This window comes from Macaca fascicularis, chromosome 1 (genome assembly GCF_037993035.2).
Source record: "Macaca fascicularis isolate 582-1 chromosome 1, T2T-MFA8v1.1".
In the NCBI taxonomy this organism is placed as follows: Eukaryota; Metazoa; Chordata; class Mammalia; order Primates; family Cercopithecidae; genus Macaca; species Macaca fascicularis.
Window position 1 is genome coordinate 109,078,041 of NC_088375.1, and position 20,629 is coordinate 109,098,669.

Here is a 20,629-nt window from a genome sequence, read left to right on the forward strand (position 1 = left end):
AGTTCACAACATAATTAAGACAAGACCTGCACGTGAAACAACTGGAGAGCGCACAGCTCAGGGCATGAATAAAGCTTCATCATCCAACTCCTGCCAAATGCCTCAGTGCAGGCCTGGCTGGTCATGGCACCTATAATCAGTGTAGAAACTTTTTTTAAGGGGGGTAAAATATGGTAGTTAGAGTTGTTTATTTGTTTTTCAACAAATATTTACTACATGACTACCACCTGGTAAGCAATTTCTAGGTGTTGGGAATAAAGCAGTGAACAAAGCAGAACAAGTCTCCACCCTCATGTTTCTACATTCTAATGGGGAAAGTAGAAAATAAACAGAGAGAAGGCGGCTCTCGTGGAGGCAGCTAGCGCGAGGCTGGGGAGCGCTGAGCCGCGCATCGTGCCCTGCGCTGCCCAGACTAGCGAACAATACAGTCAGGATGGCTAAAGGTGACCCGAAGAAACCAAAGGGCAAGATGTCTGCTTATGCCTTCTTTGTGCAGACGTGCAGAGACGAACATAAGAAGAAAAACCCAGAGGTCCCTGTCAATTTTGCAGAATTTTCCAAGAAGTGCTCTGAGAGGTGGAAGACGATGTCCGGGAAAGAGAAATCTAAATTTGATGAAATGGCAAAGGCAGATAAAGTGCGCTATGATCGGGAAATGAAGGATTATGGACCAGCTAAGGGAGGCAAGAAGAAGAAGGATCCTAATGCTCCCAAAAGGCCACCGTCTGGATTCTTCCTGTTCTGTTCAGAATTCCGTCGCAAGATCAAATCCACAAACCCCGGCATCTCTATTGGAGATGTGGCAAAAAAGCTGGGTGAGATGTGGAATAATTTAAATGACAGTGAAAAGCAGCCTTACATCACTAAGGCAGCAAAGCTGAAGGAGAAGTATGAGAAGGATGTTGCTGACTATAAGTCAAAAGGAAAGTTTGATGGTGCAAAGGGTCCTGCTAAAGTTGCCCGGAAAAAGGTGGAAGAGGAAGATGAAGAAGAGGAGGAGGAAGAAGAGGAGGAGGAGGAGGAGGAGGAGGAGGAGGTGGAGGAGGAGGAGGAGGAGGATGAATAAAGAAACTGTTTATCTGTCTCCTTGTGAATACTTAGAGTAGGGGAGCGCCGTAATTGACTCATCTCATATTTGAGAAGTGTCTGTTGCCCTCATTAGGTTTAATTACAAAATTTGATCACGATCATATTGTAGTCTCTCAAAGTGCTCTAGAAATTGTCATTGGTTTACATGAAGTGGCCATGGGTGTCCGGAGCACCCTGAAACTGTATCAAAGTTGTACATATTTCCAAACATTTTTAAAATGAAAAGGCCCTCTTCGTGTTCTCCTCACTCTGTGCACTTTGCTGTGGGTGTGACAAGGCATTTAAAGATGCTTCTGGCTTTTGTTTTTTAATTTGTAAGGTGGTGTTAACTATGGTTATTGGCTAGAAATTCTGAGTTTTCAACTGTATATATCTATAGTTTGTAAAAAGAACAAAACAACCGAGACAAACTCTTGATGCTCCTTGCTCGGCGTTGAGGCTGTGGGGAAGATGCCTTTTGGAGGGGCTGTAGCTCAGGGCGTGCACTGTGAGGCTGGACCTGTTGACTCTGCAGGGGCATCCATTTAGCTTCAGGTTGTCTTGTTTCTGTATATAGTGACATAGCATTCTGCTGCCATCTTAGCTGTGGACAGAGAGGTCAGCTGGCATGAGAATTTTTTTTTTAAGTGCGGTAGTTTTTAAACTGTTTGTTTTTAAACAAACTGTAGAACTCTTCATTGTCAGCAAAGCAAAGAGCCACTGCATCAATGAAAGTTCAAGAACCTCCTGTACTTAAACATGATTTGCAACGTTCTGTTATTTTTTTTTGTATGTTTAGAATGCTGAAATGTTTTTGAAGTTAAATAAACAGTATTACATTTAAAAAAAAAAAAGAAAATAAACAGAGAGACAAACAACTGTATACTAACTCATGTGGGATAAATGTTAGGGAGAGTAAAAAGCAGAGTAGGAAGGTAGGGAGGGAGTCAGGGGAAGTGAGAGTGTTACTGTTTAAGAGAGGATGGTCAAATGACACCTAAACAGAGACCTGCAGAAGGTGAGGAAGGAAACCATGCACTTCAGAAAAGAGCACTTCAACAGAGGAAACAGCACGTACTAAGGCCCGGAAATGGGCATGCCTGGCACATTCAAGGAACAACAAGGAGGATGGTATGGTCGGAATGTTGTGAGCAATGATGATGACAGTGGGAGAAGAGGACGTCAGCGAAATGTGGACCCAACCAAGTCACCAGGGAAGGCTCCCAGGAGAAGGTGGAGTTTGGCTAGCAGGGATGGGCCTGGTTCCCCTCAGGCCAAAAGGAACAACATTAACAAAGGCATTGAGGCAGGCAAGAGGGTGTGGTGCCCAGAGAGCCAGGAGTACAGTCAATCCTATTCCAGATATGGGCAAACAGGAGAGAAGCCTGGATGGTGAGGAGGGCCTGTGATGGAGTCTCCTAAAAACAGCCATAAACCTTATTTCTTGAGAACTTGTCAAACCACTGAGATAGGAGTTGCAACCCCAGCACTGTCCTTTCCACAGGAACCCATCCTAGGCAACATTTTAAGGAAAGAAAGTAAAAATAGAAAGAAAAGAGAATTTGAAGAAAAGACGGAATTCTTCCATCACTATCGATATATGTCTGGGTGTATATGTCATCTGAAGGGGCCAGCAGGGTTCCTGACAACATTAGGATTGTCCAGAACCTCCACAAAATATCACATGTGTTTCTTCCTGACCTTCATAAACCACTGAAGGAGAAACCAGGGAATGTTTCAGAGCCAACTCTGAGGGTGGCTGATGACACACAACTGCCCCTGAAGGGACCCCCACGAATATGGACAGGAGTTTCTTTTAGGTCTATGTCTGGGCAAGTGGAGCATGAGGATAGGGATACCCGGAGGCTGAGACAGGGAGCCTGAGGCAGACAGGAAGACTCTCAGCAGCCGTGCTTCTTTGCTGAGCCCTTTAGATCAAGCTTAAAGCTCAGGCGTTTTTGTAAAGCCATGAGAATATTCTGGTTTCCACTGGGTGAGTTGAGGCGGTTTTGAAACACAGAATCTGAAACTTGCCCAGCTGAGTTACTAGCTCTACTTGAGTAAACTGCGGGACAATAATTTTTCTCAAACAAGGGTTTAGTTAACTGTTCCTCACCATTCCCCTCACTTCTCTATGATTCTATGCCAGGCCTGGGAGTGGTGTGGAATCAGATCAAGGAGCTCCTGTGGTTTCTGGTCTCAAGAAGCATACAATCTGGCCCAGGATATGAGGTTAAACTACAGGGGAAAACCATGTGGAGACTTGTGTGCCATGTCCACCTTGGTTTTCTCTACCTCTAAAGATGGAAAAGCTTGGAAAGAAAAACACCAAACTGATAATGGTCATTGCCTCTGAGAAAAGTAAAAGGGAATCAGGAGAGACGGTAGTAGTCAAAGAAGTCTTAGATGTCATCAAGTAATGTTTCAATTTTTTCAAGGATCAGGAATGTATATATTATTTTTGTGTAAATAAAAATTACTTTGAGATCTATAATTACTTCCATGTTTTAATCATAAACAAGAAAATCATACCCTATACTGATTTGGGTCTTAAAATCCTTAACAATCATAGTTTCAGAAAAAGGTCTTGATACATAAGGAAAGTCAGTTAAATGTTAACATTCTTTGGCCACTGGGTTTATTATCTTCTTCTAAGAAAGACACAAGGGATGAGAACTTTCTGCTTTTTTCCATTTTCTGATCAAGAAAAGTTTGACTGAGCTAACCAAGAACATGTCAAGGACCTGAGAGTCCCCTGCCATGCCCCAGTTCATTCAGTTACATCCCTTCCTAATTGCGAACATGTTTAGGGGAGCCTACATTCCTGTAATTACTGGCCCCAGTGTATTTTTAAAAGCCTCATTCAGATGGAACAAATTGTTTGCATTTGGTCATGCTGAACCTCATAATAAACACAATAACTGGGATTTGCACGGTGCTTTTCTTCAGATGAGCTTAAAACACATTACAATCCAGTGTTTCCCTGAGCCACATCATATCCTTGTGACACATCCAAGAAATGGTGACCACTAGATCCCACTGCTGAGGCTCAGAGAGATTTAGTAAGATGCCTGAGGTTGCCGAGCAGGCAAAGTCCAAATGTGCACTCAGGATAGCCACCCCCAGCAGCAACTCCTCCGATCACCAAGCTTCTCCTACAGACAACTTGATGCCTTCAAATGACTCTGGCAGTCTCCTCTTATATGTAATCATGGCTGTGGACACTTTCCAGGAAACTCCTCTCAGGCAGTGTCAAGACAAACCTTGACACTGAGGCGCAAAGACTATGTCACCAGAAGAGTGTCACCACAGAAGTCATTCTGTCACCATTGGGCATGGACTCTGGGTCAGAAAATGTCCTGCTCGTACAGGCAGTGTGGGTGGTAAAGCATGGGCCCCAGCACCAAGCAGGCCTCTCCACTGTGTGACTGTGGCAGGCTATCTCCTGGTGTGGACACACAGTAAGCGTCGCTTTCCCTTCTCATAGCAAGAACTGGATGTATTCATTTTCAGTCTACTTGGCTTTTATTTTCCCTGATAGAAACTAATAAATTTTTAGGTAAAAGAATGAAAGAAAAGATCAAACTGAATGGAGACTTCAAGTCTGGAACGAATGGGGTGGGAGTAGAGAGGGGGAAGAGACAGAGGTAAGAAAAGGCACATGAAGAAAGGGACAATGAGAAACAGAAAGAGATTGAAACGTTGAAAGGGGGGAAGACAAAAGGAAGACAGAAAAGAGAACAGAGACCACCAGAAAATGAGAAAGAGCGGAGAAAAGCAAGAAGGCCCGGGAATCAGATAAGCCAAACTCAGGAGAGAAGGGCAGCAGACCAGGTGTGTCAGCAATAGCAGCCCGGAGACCACAGGCAAGATCCAGAAGCTGCAGGTCTGGCTGCCAAAGACGATTTACCAAGAGGGTGGGGAGACATTTGCACAAGGATAATTCCTCTCAAAAGCAAGGCTTTTCAAAGCAAGAATTATAATTATCTCTATTACTCTTATTAATCACCCTGACGGCAACTAATGACCACAGGGAGCCCGTTCATCAGGCTCCTGCCTTTTAGACACACAGGGCAGTCAACTCCTCCAGGGTCACCCAGGGTGGGTGGCGTGCAAGCTGAGGAGAAAGACCTCCCTCCTCCTCCTGCAGTAGTCAGCCATGCCTGGGGCTGTCTGAATACGGGCATGAAAGGGTTTCCTACACAAATTCAAAAATAATGAAATATTATTGAGTCAAGTATCCGGAATACTTCCTCACAGAAACTATTTTGTTTTGTTTTGTTTTGTTTTGAATAAATAATACACTTTAGACATTCTAGAAAAAATAAACTCCCCAGGGCCATGGGGATGTTTAGGAGAGAAACTGAAGACATTTTATATTTTTATTACTGACATCAGGAAAAGCTAAAAATGTCTTTATTACATACAATTTTAGAAGTCATGGAGGAGACTTAAAAACAGACAAACCAAATTAGATGTAAAAAGATTCAGAATCCAGGCTTGTGTTGCTTTGGGAAACAGCAGTAGCCTACGGCCTCAGTATCCCCACGCAGGAAAGGTGTCTCCTTGTGGAGCTATTCTCAAAATCAGGGTGAGCAACAAAAAAAAAAGGAGTTCCATGCTCCTCAGGAAATACATTTGCCTGTATTCACTTCTCTGATTTGACAGCTCTTCAATCTGTTTGTCATATCCACAGGCTATTAAAGATGTCTCCAATGCTGCTTACTTCATAGCCATTAACAAGATTATAGAACTAGCTATCTCAGAGAATCCTACAGAATGCCGGCAGTAAAGGTGGGTGGAGGGGGAGCGGTGGGAGGGAGAGCATCAGGAAGAGTAGCTAACGGGTGCTGGGCTTATTATCTTGGTGGTGGGTTGCTCTGTGCAACCAACCACCATGGCACACGTTTACCTATGTAACAAACCTGCACATCCTGCACATGTACCTCAGAACTTAAAATAAAAATTGATAAATTTTTTAAAAGGTGAGTGGTAATTATTTTTAGTGTCATAAAGGATTATGTTAGAGTGCATCCACCTATACATAATTTCTACAGAAACAAAGAAACTATTTATAAGCTGGTGAAATTGAAAATGATTTTTAATTTTCAAGAAGTGACGTTTCAACAGACCACCAACTCTGCAGCCCACAGATCCTCTCCTGTGTCCAACATTTGCTGCTATCACCACTGAATAAGAAAAGTTGTTATCTCTCGGCCGGGCACAGTGGCTCACGCCTGTAATCCCAGCACTTTGGGAGGCCGAGGTGGGCAGATCACGAGGTCAGGAGATCGAGACCATCCTGGCTAACACGTTGAAACCCCGTCTCTACTAAAAATACAAAAAAAGTAGCCGGGTGTGCGCCTGTAGTCCCAGCTACTGGGGAGGCTGAGTCAGGAGAATGGCGTGAACCCAGGAGGCGGAGCTTGCAGGGAGCCAAGATTGCGCCACTGCACTCCAGCCTGGGCGACAGAGCGAGACTCCGTCTCAAAAAAAAAAAAAAAGAAAAAAGTTGTTATCGCTCACACAGGGCAAACATCTTATGCTTTGACAGCTTTGACAGCAGATAGACACAGGGAGACGGGTCATGAGGCACAGAACCACCCGCCAAAGGAACAGGCCAGGTGAGGATTAAGACAGACCCACATTTGTGTTTTACATCACAGTATAGCAAGCATCTAATGCAACTGGGCACTTCAGCCTCAACATATCCAAATAAAATGTGCAATTGCAGACAGTGAAAGCGATCTTGTTCATGACTAAAATGGCTCAGGTTAAGAACTCACTTATTTTACTTGCAGGAGATGAGGCCACTCTTGGTTCACAAGGTTTTTCTTGAGAGTACTTCAGCACACTGTCAAGACATCCTGGTGGTACTGTGGCCCCACAGGGATGTGAGAAGTAGCTGTCCCTCAGGACCCAGGCTGTAGACACAGAACAAATGCAAAATCGGGGTGGCATTCAAGGAAATGCTGAGTTTAAAAGCCCCGCTGAGAGGGGAAACAGGTGGAAGGGGGTTTGGTTGGCAATCAGTCAGTCCATTATACACCAAGGGTGTTGTCTGCAAAAGATGGCAGGTTAAAAGCTGTTATTAAAATCCCTGTATAAGCACCAGGATCCCCAAGCCCAGTATTCCATAAGCTCTCAGGCCTGAGTCCTCCGTTTCTCTTGGCAATCTAGGTAAGTTCTTCAAAAAAATTCTATTTGTGTTTTTATAAATGTTTTCCTTTCTTAGTATTCTTATGTAGACAATCAGTTTGCACAGGTATAGCTTTGGCTTTCTGGAAAATTCTATGAAATTTCTAACACTGACAAGTTGTAATCAGAATGACAGGAGCAATATCCTAGTGGACTTTGCCCATGTTTTAAAAATACTGCTCTATCATCTTCAAAAATGGCATCATCTAAGAGGAGCTCCTGTCTTAGTCCCTAGCCACTGCTATGTGTAAATTATGAGACTGTACTGAGATAACTGCATCTCCTCCTCCAAGCTTTGAATTCCTTGAGGAAAGGAGCTATTTCTTATTCATCTCCCAGAACACAACACAGCATTGGCACAAAGGAAATTAAGAAATACTTGCTGAGTCAGTTAATGCATTATTATTGCCATTGCAAAACTTTCTAGCTGCAAAGGATCCCAGAGATCAGGTGGCCAGTAGTTCTTGCGGCTGCAAAGGAATCAGTGGGGAGCTTTTTAAATGCAGAGTCTAGGACTCTACCCCAGACCTATTGGGCCACTCTCGCTGGAGGTGGGGCCTGGAGTCTTTATTTCTTTAAAGTTCCCCCTGATAACTCTACAGTACAGCGAAGTTTGGGAACCACAGACCTAATCCAACACCACTCAAATCAGGGTTCACTCATTTGTTTCTGCACCCATTCATCAGGTGTTTATTGAACTTCTACTATATTTGAAGCACTAGGATAAACAAAAAATAGATAAGACACGGTCCTGGCCCTCAAAAAACAATCTCTAAAGGAGTCAGATAAGAAACAATCCAATAAATCAGATCTTTACACTGTAATTTACCTCCAAGAGATGAAGAAAGAAGGGATGATAGAGATTCAGGAAAATTAAACAAGGTAGGTATTCCTTGGTGCATTCCAGGTGCACTCCAGTTGGCAAAACAAGATGCCTCCCTATCTTCTGAGGAGCAGCATCAGTATCATCGATGTTTTCCACAAGCACGCAGAGAGTGATGGAGACTGCTAGAGGCTGAACAAGACAAAACTCAAGACACTTCTCAGGCAAGAGTTTGGAATGGCCTTGGAGGTAAGAAGGACAGGGACTCACTCCTTGCACATTTACTCTGTTACTTGGAACTGTCTTCTTGGCTCCAGTGACACTACCCTCTCCTAGGTTTCCTCTTATGTCTCCAGCTGTCTCCTCTCAGTCATTTCAAGTTCCTCTTCCTCTGCCCATCACTTAAGGGTTGATATGTTCTGGAATTCTCTTCTCACTCTATGCATGTCTCCTGGGGATTTCATAGACTCTCACTGCCTCAACCACTGTATGCTGAAAGCACTCTCTGTATGCTGAAACTTTCAGTCACCTCATCAACCATCTCTCTCTCCTGTGCTTCAGACCCGTGGAGAATCTCCATTAGATATGGCACAAGCATTTCAAATTCAACTTGTGCAAACCTCGTCTTCCTTTTACATCCTATATCTAAACAAATACAGCAGTACTACCCATTCATTTGTCCAAGTCAAGAACTTGGGTGCTAGCCTTGACAGCTCCATCTATTTTACCTCTCACATCTAATTGCATCAGCCAGCCCTCCTGATTCTGACTTCTAAATAAATATCTCTCAGACCTGGCCACTTCTCTCCTCAACCACTGCCCCTGAAGTTTTCTAGGCCACCAGTATCTCTGACTTGAATTATTGCAATAACCTCCTAATTGGTCTCTTCCCCCTCTATTCTTGTCCTTCCCTATCAACACTATCCACAATCTATTACTTACATGCAGCCAAAGTGACCCTATTTAGGTGTTTGTCATACAGGCTCCCATTTCACCCCTGTGGCACTTATCACAGTGTGTTATAATTACTTGTTTACTTGTCTGTGAAGGCAGAGACCATGTCCTTTTGTGCTTTTATTTGTTTCTCTGGCATCTGGAATCATTCCTGTTATATATTTATTAATTCATTTATTCAACTGATATTTACTTAGCATCACATACATGCCAGATATCTCTGTAGGCTCTGGGAAGAGTAGCCCACAAAATAGACATGGTTCCTGCCTTCAAAAAACTTATAGACAATAAACCAAATAAACATAACAATGTATAGTTAAAAACACTATGGCTGGGCATGGTGGCTCATGCCTGTAATCCCAGCACTTTGGGACGCCAAAGCGGGCAGATCACTTGAGGTCAGGATTTGGAGACCAGCCTGGCCAACATGGTGAAACCCCATCTCTACTAAAAATACAAAAATCAGCCAGGCGTGGTGACACGTACCTGTAGTCCCAGTTACTCTGGAGGCTGAGGTAGGAGAATCGCCTGAACCTGGGAGATGGAGGTTGCAGTGAGCCAAGATTGCACCACTGCATTCCAGCCTGGGCAACAGAGCGAGACTCCATCTGAAAAAATTAAAAAACAGAAAAAAAAACAAAACCAATAATAAGAGTTATGTTCTGTTGGGAAGTCAGAGGAGATTCTTTAAGGACATTACATTTAAGTCAAGACTTGAAAGATGTGTAGGAGTTGACTAGATGAAGAATAGGAAGTGTTCCAGGAAAAAAAGGAATACAAATAAAGTCCTTGAGTAAGGAAATAGCTTTTGTGCTCAAGGAACTAGAAGTTCAGTGTGGCTGGGCAGAAAGAATGTCAGGAGATGAAAGTGGAGAGCCAGGCAGGGACTAAATCAGACAGAGTTTTTTCAACCATGTTAAGTAATTTAGATACTTTCCCCAAATGCAATAGGAAGGCATTAAAGAGTTCTGAGCAGAGGAATAACTAAATCTAAATCACAAATTTTTAAATTCACTTAGTGTTTGGATGGGCAAATTTTTAAATTCACTTTGTATTTGGATGGGCAAAAGAAGAAGCAAAGAAACCACTTAGAACACTACTGCAGAGCCAGGCACAGTGGCTTGCACCTGTAATTCCAGCTACTTGGGAAGCTAGGGCAAAAGGATCACTTGAGCCCAGGAGTTTGAGACTCTAGTGAGCTGTGATCATGCCACTGCACTCCAGTCTGGGTGACAGAGTAAGACCCTGACTCAAAAAAAAAAAAAAAAAAAAAAAAAGGGCTACTGCAACAGTATTGGCAAAAGATGATGGTAGCTTGGATTGAGGGAGTCCAAACAATGGAGAAGGAAAGAAGTAGATGGGTTGATAATATATTCTGGAGGTAGAAACAAAAGGCTTTATTATGGACTGGACTGTAGGGGTAAATGAGAGGAAAGAATCAAATACAGCTATCAAGCTTCTGGCTTGACAAACTGGAAGGATGGTGGTGCCATTTACTGAGATGGGGTGGACTTGATGAGAAATAGACGTAAGAAGAAAATCAAGAGTTGGACATGTTGCATTTATTCTACCTGTGATATATCACAGAAAAGATGTCACCAAAGCAGTTAGACATACATGTCTGGAACTCAGAAGAGAGATCTGGCTTGCACAAAGACAAAAATCTGATTATCATCTGCTAATTAATGGTATCAAGCTATGGGAATAGATGAGAATGTAAAAACATAGGATAGGAAAAGTGTCCTATACGAAACCCTGAGTAACTCCAACATTTAGAGGCTAAGTAGAAAAGGAGAAACAGCCGGGCGCGGTGGCTCAAGCCTGTAATCCCAGCACTTTGGGAGGCCGAGACGGGCGGATCACTAGGTCAGGAGATCGAGACAATCCTGGCTAACACGGTGAAACCCCGTCTCTACTAAAAAATACAAAAAACTAGCCGGGAGAAGTGGCGGGCGCCTGTAGTCCCAGCTACTCGGGAAGCTGACGCAGGAGAATGGCTAAACCCGGGAGGCGGAGTTTGCAGTGAGCTGAGATCCGGTCACTGCACTCCAGCCTGGGCGACAGAGCGAGACTCCGTCTCAAAAAAAAAAAGAAAAGAAAAGAAAAGAAAAGGAGAAACAAGGATAGAAAATGGAAACATGGGGCCAAAGATATAGAATGAAAACCAGGAGAGTGGGATGTCATGAAATACAAGATAAGAAAATGTTTCCAAAGGAAGGATTAGTCAGTTGTGTCAACTGAGGCTTAGAAGTCAAGTAAAGAAAAGATTGTATCCACTGTATTTGGTAAAACGGAAACCACTTGGTATGGTGGTGAATATAGATGCCAGAATAGCACATAAAGAGTAAAGAATAAAGAGTAAAGAGTAATAAAGAGTAAAGAAGAGAATAAAGAGTAAAGAAGTGGAGACATTTACAGATAACTCTTTCAAGAGGCTTGGCAATAAATGGTGAGAAGAGATATTGGGTGGTAGAAAGAAAGAGACATGAGATGTGAGAATGTGGTGCACAGGAAATTTTTTTCTTTTTTTTTTTTTTTTTTTTTTTTTTTTTGAGATGGAGTCTTGCTCTGTCACCCAGGCTGGAGTGTAGTGGCATGATCTCCGTTCACTGCAACTTCTGCCTCCCGGGTTCAAGCAATTCTCCTGCCTCAGCCTCCTGAGTAGCTGGAATTACAGGCACCTGCGGCCATGCCTGGCTAATTTTTTAATTTTTAGGAGATATGGGGTTTCACCATGTCGGCCAGGCTAGTCTTGAACTCCTGACCTCAGGTGATCTGCCCGCCTCCACAGCCTCCCAAAGTGCTAGGATTACAGGCCTGAATTGCTGCTCCCGGCCCACAGGAAATTTTTTAAAGTATGATAGCTAATAAAGCATACTCCTTCTCTGTCCAGAATGATCCAGTGGAGACTAAAGCATCAAAAAGTCAAGAGAAAGAGAAATTATCAGAAGTAACTCAGTCTTTTATAAAGTAAACGGCATGAACTCCAGGGCACAAACAGATGGATTTGCTTTGGATAGAAAGAGAAAAATTTCCTCTACTGCTTCAGGAAAGAGTACGCATTAAAGAAAGTTTGTTCCTTTGCTTGGATAAATGAGAGAGTTCTAGTTTGGTGACTTGGATTTCATTATAAACCAGAGTCATCATTGAGAGTTGGGGGGAAAAAGGATGTGTTAGTGGTTAATAAATATGTAATAAAACAATGCTATATTTTATTCATACTAGGAATATACATTTCAGTTACTCTGATCTCAAAATATAAAAATATATATAATATTGCCATAGAAAATAATATCCAGTAAAATAGCTATAAAAAGAACTAGAAAACAGAACTCTTAAATGTCCCCTAAGGAATTTTCTTGGTAACAAAGAAAACATAAGAGAAGGGAAAAATAACAAATGATTCATAAACTACTTTCTTGATTTTTTTCCCACAGAAAACAAATAAGTCTGAGACAACAGAAAAAGTCCTCCAACAGCTGGATCAAGATGGTCACGAAACAGTTGATTTCAGTGAATTCATTTTGCTGGTGTTTACAGTGACAAAAGCCTATTATGCATGCATTAAAAATAAATAAATAAATAAATAAATAAATAAATAACCCTTCTCTGTCCTGAATCAAAGGAAATGGAGAGAAGATCTGAAATGCAAGGACAACAAGCAAAAGGACTCAAAGGCAGACAACTAAATAATGAAAAATGTCAAGGGACAGATCAGAGCCCAGAGTCCCAGGATGTTTGGAGACACAAAGTGAGAGACCAAATCCTAACACCCAGTGATGATAAGAGTCATGGAGTCAGAGCTCATAACCAAGAATCACAGCATGTTAGAAGACATCAAGTGACAGACCTGAGCCCTGAACCACAAAATATTGGAAGACACGAGGTGACAGGCCAAGCCCAAATACCAAGCAATGATAGGAGGGGGCCAAGGGAGAAACCAGAGCCTAAGATACCAGGATGTTGGAAGATACCAAGTGAGAGACCAGATGCCAGCACCAAGGCATGACAGAAGGCATCAAATGAGAGACTGGAACCCAGCATCCAGGACATTCAAAGGCACCACATGAGAAACCAGATCCCAACACTGAGGGATAATGGGACTCACGGAATGAGAAATCAGACCTTAGAATCTCAGAATGTTGGAAGACACCAAGTCAGAGAGAAGATTACAACACTGGGACCTGAGGGGAGTCACAGACCTGAGTGGAACATTGCAGGATGTTCCACAATGTGAGGCAAAACACCTGGGCCCTGAAACCCAGGATGGTGAAAGGCTCCAAATGAGAGATTTGGTCCCAATAGCAAGGCATGACAGACGGCGTCAAGTGAGAGACCAGAGTGCAGAACCCCAGAATGTTGACAGACTTCAAATAAGACACATAAGCCCTAAACCTCAGGATTTGGGGCAACACCAAGTGAGAGACCTAAATTCTAAGATCTGTGATGTTAGAAGAAATCAAGTAAAAAACCAGGTCCCACCACTAAGGAATGATGGCAGTCTTCAAGTGAGAGATCAGAGGCAAGATTCCCAGGATGTACAGAGACACCAAGTGAGAAACCAAATCCCAACAGCAAATAGTGATGGGCAATGACAAGTGAGGGACCCAAGCCTAGAATCCCAGGACTCTGGGAGATACCAAGAGAGAGGTCATAAGTCAACACAAAGTGATTACAGAAGTGTTCAAGTGAGAGATAGGAGGCTAGAACTCCAAGGTTATCTAAGACAATCTGGTAGGGAGCAGATCTTAGAACCAAGAGTTGATAGCATCGCCAAGTAAGAATCCAGAACACAACACCAAGGGATACTGGGATGCATCAAGTGAGAGAAGACAAGATTCTAGTATCTCAGGATGTTGACAACAAACAAGTGAGAAACCAGGATCCAGTTCCAAGCAATTATGGAAAACATCCAGTACAAGACCACAGACCGGAACCACAAGATCAGTCAGGGCAACAAGAGCAAGCTCTAAAACCAAGAAATAATGAGATACAGCAAGTTTGTTATTAGACCACAGCACCAAGAAATGAAAAAAGAAGATACCCAATGAGAGAACTGAGTCCACAACAAGGTAATGAAGCACAACAAATTAGAAAACGAAGACCGGAGGTGAAAGATAGTGAGAGACAAGAGATGAGTGCTCAGACCTCAGCACCAATGGATGAAGAGAGACATCTAGTGAACTGAACTCATATACTCAAAATAGTGGAAGACAGCAAATTAGAGAGCAGAGACTATCTCCAAGAGAAGATGAAAGACTGGGAGTCAGTGATCAGACACCAATGCTACAGGAAAATGGGAAACACGAGATAAGGATTCAGACCGTAGTGACAAAGAATAATGAGAAATGCCAAGTGAGAGACCTGAGCCCAGAGCCCATGAATTATGAGAGACATCAAGTTAGGAAGCAGACACCAGAACCCAGAAATGATGGGAGACACCAAGTCAGAGATCTGAGCCCAGAACCCAGGAATGAAGGGAGATTTTATTTTAGGCAACAAAGATTAGCTCTAACTGAAAGTGAAAGACATCAAGTGACTGATGAAAGCCTAGAATCAAGGGATAACGAGAAAAGTCAAGTTAGAGAGCAGAGACCAGTTCCAAGGCCATATGAAAGATTCCAACATACAGACCAGATCTCCAGATCAAGGGATGAAAGAAGACAAATGAGAGACCTGAGCCCTGAGCCCAGAAATAATGGGGAACACCAAATTAGGGAGGAGAGACCAGAACCCAGGTATGATAGGAGGAGTCAAGGTAGAAAGCAGAGACCAGATCCAAGATGTGATGAGAGAAGTTAAGTTAGAGAGCAGAAACCAACTCCAAGGCAATATGAAAGGTTCCACCACAGAGACAAGATCTCCACACAAAGGGGTGATGAGAGAAGTCAAGAGGGAGACCTAAGCCCTGAACCTGAGAATGATGGGAGATGTCATGTGAGAGACCTGGGCCAAGAACTCAATAATGATGGGGAATACTACGTTCAACAGAAACAAGGTCCAACACAAAACCAGAGACACCAAGTGAGAGATAGAACCCCAGCACCAAGGAATGATGGGAGAAGTCAGATGAGAGACCTGAGCCCTGAACCCAGGAATGATGGAAACAGACCCAGGTTAGGGAACAGAGACCAGCTGCAGGAGAATATCGAGGATTCCAGCACAGGGACCGCATCCCCTCACCAAGGGAAAAGGAGAGATGCCAAATGAGAGACCTAAGTCCTGATCCCAGGAATGGTGTGAGATACCAGCTGAGAGACATGAGACCAGAACCCAGAAGTGATGACAGAAGTCCTGTTAGGGAGCAGAGACCAGCTGCAAGACAATATGAGAGATCCCAACATAGGATCCAGCAGCTCACACCAAGGGATGATGAGAGAAGCCAAGTGAGAGACCTGAATCCTGATCCCAGCAATGATGGGAAGCACCAAATTAAAGTGCAGAGACTAAATCCCAGGTATGATGGGAGAAGTCGGGTTAGAGAACAGAGATCAGCTCAAAGGCAAAATGAAAGATTCCAACACAGAGACCAGATCTCCACACCAAGGGATGATAAGAGAAGCCAAGTGAGAGACCTGAGTCCTGAACCTGAGATTGATAGGAGATGCCATATGATAGACCTGAGCCTAGAACTTGGTGATGATGGGAAACACCACATTCAAAATCAAATACCAGCTCCAACAGAAAATCAGCAATGCCAAGTGAGATCTCAGATCTCAGCACCAAAGAATGATGGGAGAAAACAAGTGAGAGATCTGAGCCCTGGACTCAGGAATGATGGAGGACACCAAGTTAGAGAGCAGAGAACAACTACAAGAGAATATGAAGGATTCCAACATAGAGACCAGATCTTTGCACTAAGAGATGATGAGAGAAGACAAGTGGGAGATCTGAGCGTTGAGTCCAGGAATGATAGGAGATATCAAGTGAGAGACATGAGACCAGAACCCAGGCATGATGAAAGAAACCAAGAGAGAGATCTGAGTCTAGGCTCTAGGAATTATGGAAGACACCAGGTAACAGACATGAGACCAGAACCCAAGAATGATGAAAAGACAAGAGGTTAGAGAGCAAAAATCACCTTCTAAAAAGGATGAGGGTCATCTTAGGGGCAAAAATGAGAGAAACTCTGGAAAAGGCATATCTATGAGAGAATTTGACCATGAAACAAAAGAGCAGCTAGGGAGAGAACAAGATCAAAAGTATTTTCCCAAGCAGGAGGAAGCTGAGCTTAGAGATTTAGATCCTTAAGAATTAGCATCCCCCAGAAAAAATTGGGCCAATAACTTGTGAGGTATACTTATTTCCCAAGAAGAAAGGTAACTGATTATGCTATTGTCTTCATGACCCATCTGAAACAACAAATACAGGAAATAGGCTCAATTATACAGGTTTGGAGATGTGTAAGAATCACAAGAATGGGGCAAGTTATTGCTGCTACCTAATTTGGGATCCAGAAGCAGAATATATATACCAGGATGAGGAAGGAAGATGGGAAGATTATGCTGATGACCAGCAGGATGATGTCTATCATATTTGGAAATCTGAAAAGCACACTAGATCCTCTGAGGATGAGTTCTAAAGTCACATCCAGATGCTGCAAAAAAATTTCACCTCCCAGTTGGCTGAGCAGATTGTCTTAGGCATTCTTGGGTTTTCTTCCTCCATAAACCTTAGACTCTATCTATCATAGGTCCAATTCTTCAACTTTTGGTTTCTGGGACTCTAACAGTTTTTAGGAATGGCTTATGGTAAAAAGAAAAATGTTGTATAATATTCTTCAGTAATCTGTGAGTTTAATATCAATAAATTATAACTCTCTCCAGGCTCTTCTGAAAGACATTTCAGATTGTAAAGCCAAATTATAAACCTTATAAAAAGTACAAGAAATAGTTACTAAGCATTAATTTCCCCTTGGTCTTCTTCTAGTCTCAGATTGAAAACAGAGATAAAGCATCATTGTCATGGCCTCTAGAACAAGGCTTATCTTTCACTCATAAAACATATTTTTATCCATTCTTCAATAATATTCATACTCACGTTTACCTATTGGAGCCCACAAAAAGCAAAAACAGGTCCTGCTTTGTGCTTCTGTGAAAGATACCTCTAAAACAAAATCTCTCCAGTTAAAAGTCAAAGGAGGGACAAAATAGATTGCACAAATGCAAGCAAACAAATACAGCAGAGGTTGCAATATTAAGATCTAACCAATAAAATTCAACATAAAAGCAATAAGTGAATCCATTCTTATTGTCAAACAGTAAAATCCACCAGAAAGATAAAACTGTCATTCAATCATTCTACAGCTATTTATTGAGCAATTATTATGTGTCGGGCACTATCCTAGGTGTTGAGGATAAGCTACAAACAGGACAAAGCCTTCCCGCCATGGAGTTTACAGTTAGGGGAACAGTAATATGTCAAACATGCCCAACAATACGGGATCCAAATGAAAAGAAAATCAAGCTAGAAATACAAGGAGAGACTCACAGAAAAAATAAAAACAATAGAAGAGGGGACATATGTCTCCATCTTTAGCAGGAACATAGAAAATAAATAAGTTCATAGAAAATTTGTTGAAAATTGTTGTGAAGAACATGGGCTTTGTGGGCAAACCAACCCAGCTTGCATTTGTGGCTCCATCACACTCCTTTTATTTAGGTTGGGCATGAAATCATTTTAAATGCTAGTTTTCTCATCTGGAAAATGGAAGTGATAAAAATAATATTACCTACTGAGATAATGCATTAAATGCTTCATGCAATGCCTACCATAAGATTACTATCAATATATGTTAGTATCTTTTTAAATATTTTTATGTAATATATATGAACTCTATCCACTTTACAAAACACACATTTTTAAGTAGCATGAAAGATTCTAAAAACTGATCATAACACAATTAAAACTTCAACAAATTCCAAAAAGCGTGCCGGGCATGGTGGCACATGCCTGTAATCCCAGCACTTTGGGAGGCTGAGGCAGGCAGATCACTTGAGGCCAGGAGTTTGAGACCAGCCTGGCCAACATGGTGAAACCCTGTACCTATTAGAAATACAAAAATTAGCCAAGATCACACGACTGCACTCCAGCCTAAGTGATGGAGCAAGACTTCATCTCAAAAACAAACAACAACAATTTTTTTAATTCCAAAAGCACACATAACGCAATTAACATGCTTGATAATAATACAATAAAACTAGAAATTAATAATAGATGAATATATCAAAAATACTTGAAATTTTTAAAAGACTCCTAAATAACTCAAGTTAAAAAAGAAAGCAAAACTGCAAAAAAGACTACATTTTTAAAATAACAATTAAAAGTCACTAAATATTAAAGTCTATAGCTGCAGCCTTAAACACTTTATTTACTAAACAAGAGGGAGTAAATAAGGAATAAACTAAGTATTCAATTCAATAAGTTAGAAAACTAATACACAAAACAGACCTAAGAAAAGCAGGAAATTAGTCAGCTTTTTAAAAGAAGAAAATCTGGCTGAGCTCAGTGGCTCACACCTGTAATCCCAGCACTTTTGGAGGCTGAGGCAGGAGGATCACTTGAGGGCAAGAGTCTGAGACCAGCCTGGGCAACATGGCAAGACCCTGTCTCCATATAAATAAATAAGAAAAGAAGGAAACCTTGCCATTTGTGACAACATGGATAAAGTTAGAGAACATTACAAATACTGTATGATTCCACCTATCTGAAGTATCTAAAATAATCAAACTCATAGAGGCAGAGAATAGAATGATGGTTGCCAAGGGCTGGGAAGAGGAAACAATGAGGAATTATTTTCAATAGTTATAAAGTCTCTGTTATGCAAGATGAATAAATTATAGGGATCTAGGTACAATATAATACTTATAGTGAACAATACGGTATTGTACACTTTAAAATACATTAAAAGAACGTATCTCATGTTAAGTGTTTTTGCCAAAAATAAACCACAAAAGAACACAAAGAAATTTTTGGAGGTGATGGATATGTTCAGTGTGGTTGTGGTGATGGTAATCACAGTGTATGTATAGGTCCAAATTTATCAAGATGTATACATTAAATATGTGTGTTTTTTAATATACCAACTATACTTCAATAAAATTTGTTTAAAAGAAAAGCAGGAAAAAGAAGATTTTTTTTTAAGTAGAAATTCAAGAACTAGAAAGCAAGATATTGTGGCCAAGTGGTTAAGGCAATGGACTAAAAAATAGCCATGGAATCGATGAACAGGCCAAAGAACTCAAGACATTTAATAAACAATTTAAATAATTAACAAAGAAGAAAAGACTAGCTAGTTAGATAAGATTAGATAGATAGATAGATAAATAGATAGATGACAGAAAGATACATAGATACATAGATGTCTATATATCTACAGATAGACACATAGATACCAAAAACATCTAGCTACAAGTACAGAAGAATAGACTTGTAACAATTATTCTTAGAAAGATAGAACACAAGGAAAGGAAAAAGTCTGGGGGGAAATGGATGATTTTTTTAGAAAAATTAATTCAAAAGAAGTGTAATCATAACCAATTTTAAAAAGTTGTCAAATAACTACCCTCTTACCCTTTAGGCAAGACAGTTTCACAGGTGAATGTTTTCAAATATTCACGGAACAAATCATTCCTACACTACTATTTAAACCATATCAAAGAATACAAATATCAGGAAAGATTTACGGTTTTTTTCCAAAGATAGCACAGCCCTTAACATCAAAATTCCAAAGCTCCCCAAAACTATAGATGAGTCCTACATGTAAGTATAGATGAAAACCCCCGAAAGAAATACCCAAGAGCAGTTTTTCTTTTCACTTGGATTCTATGAGGAAACACTCCGTGCTACCACATATGGTTCAATTCAGAAGATCCCAGTTCTCTAAGAGAAACCCATTCATGCAACTCATTCTGAACTCAGCAGAGGAGAAAGCCTGTACAATTAGCTCTATGGAGACATGGAATTTTAAAAATACATGTTGTATGTTTTAATTTAAAATTATGAAAGCACCAGGTGTGGCTGCCCACACCTGTAATCCTAACACTTTGGGAGGCCAAAGCAGGCAGATGACTTGAGCCCAGGAGTTCGAGAACAACCTGGGCAATATGGTGAAAACCCATCTCTACAAAAAATACAAAATTTAGCTGCGCATGGTGGCGCGAACCTGTAGTTCTAGCTACTCAGGAGGCTGAGGTGGGAAGATCACCCGAGCCTGGGAAGGTCAAGGCTGCAGTAAGCCATGGTTGCACCACTGCACTCTAGCCTGGGCAACAGAGTGAGACCCTGTCTCAAAAATAAATAAATAAAATTGTGAAAGGAGAACTCTATTTAAAATCAACAATGATAAAACATAGCACTAATTTTAAAATTAAGAAATTTCCTTCATTCCACAAATATCTATGCAGCACCTACCATGTGACAGACAATGGCAGGGCACAGGATACACAATGATGAAAGAAACAGCTTTGCAGCTGACAGGCTAGTGAGGATTGCAATTAAGATTATAAACTATAAGAGTTATGCAGGAAAAGAGTGGGCACTATAAAACAGAAAAACAAGGAGAACAAAATTCAGACTGGAAAAGGG

At 41.5% G+C, this 20,629-nt stretch overlaps 1 protein-coding gene across 1 annotated transcript; it reads left to right on the forward strand.

Moving 5' to 3' along the window:
* The first annotated feature begins 409 nt into the window (after nt 1-409).
* LOC123567172 (high mobility group protein B3) lies at nt 410-1,931 on the forward strand. Its single transcript, XM_045363363.3, has one exon. It carries the CDS (start codon nt 434-436, stop codon nt 1,064-1,066), a length of 633 nt encoding a protein of 210 aa, XP_045219298.2. The 5' UTR covers nt 410-433; the 3' UTR covers nt 1,067-1,931.
* The last annotated feature ends 18,698 nt before the right edge of the window (nt 1,932-20,629 follow it).

Coding starts and splice junctions, on each gene's coding strand:
- LOC123567172 (XM_045363363.3), top strand. CDS start 434: ATGGCTAAAGGTGACCCGAAGAAACCAAAGGGCAAGATGTCTGCTTAT.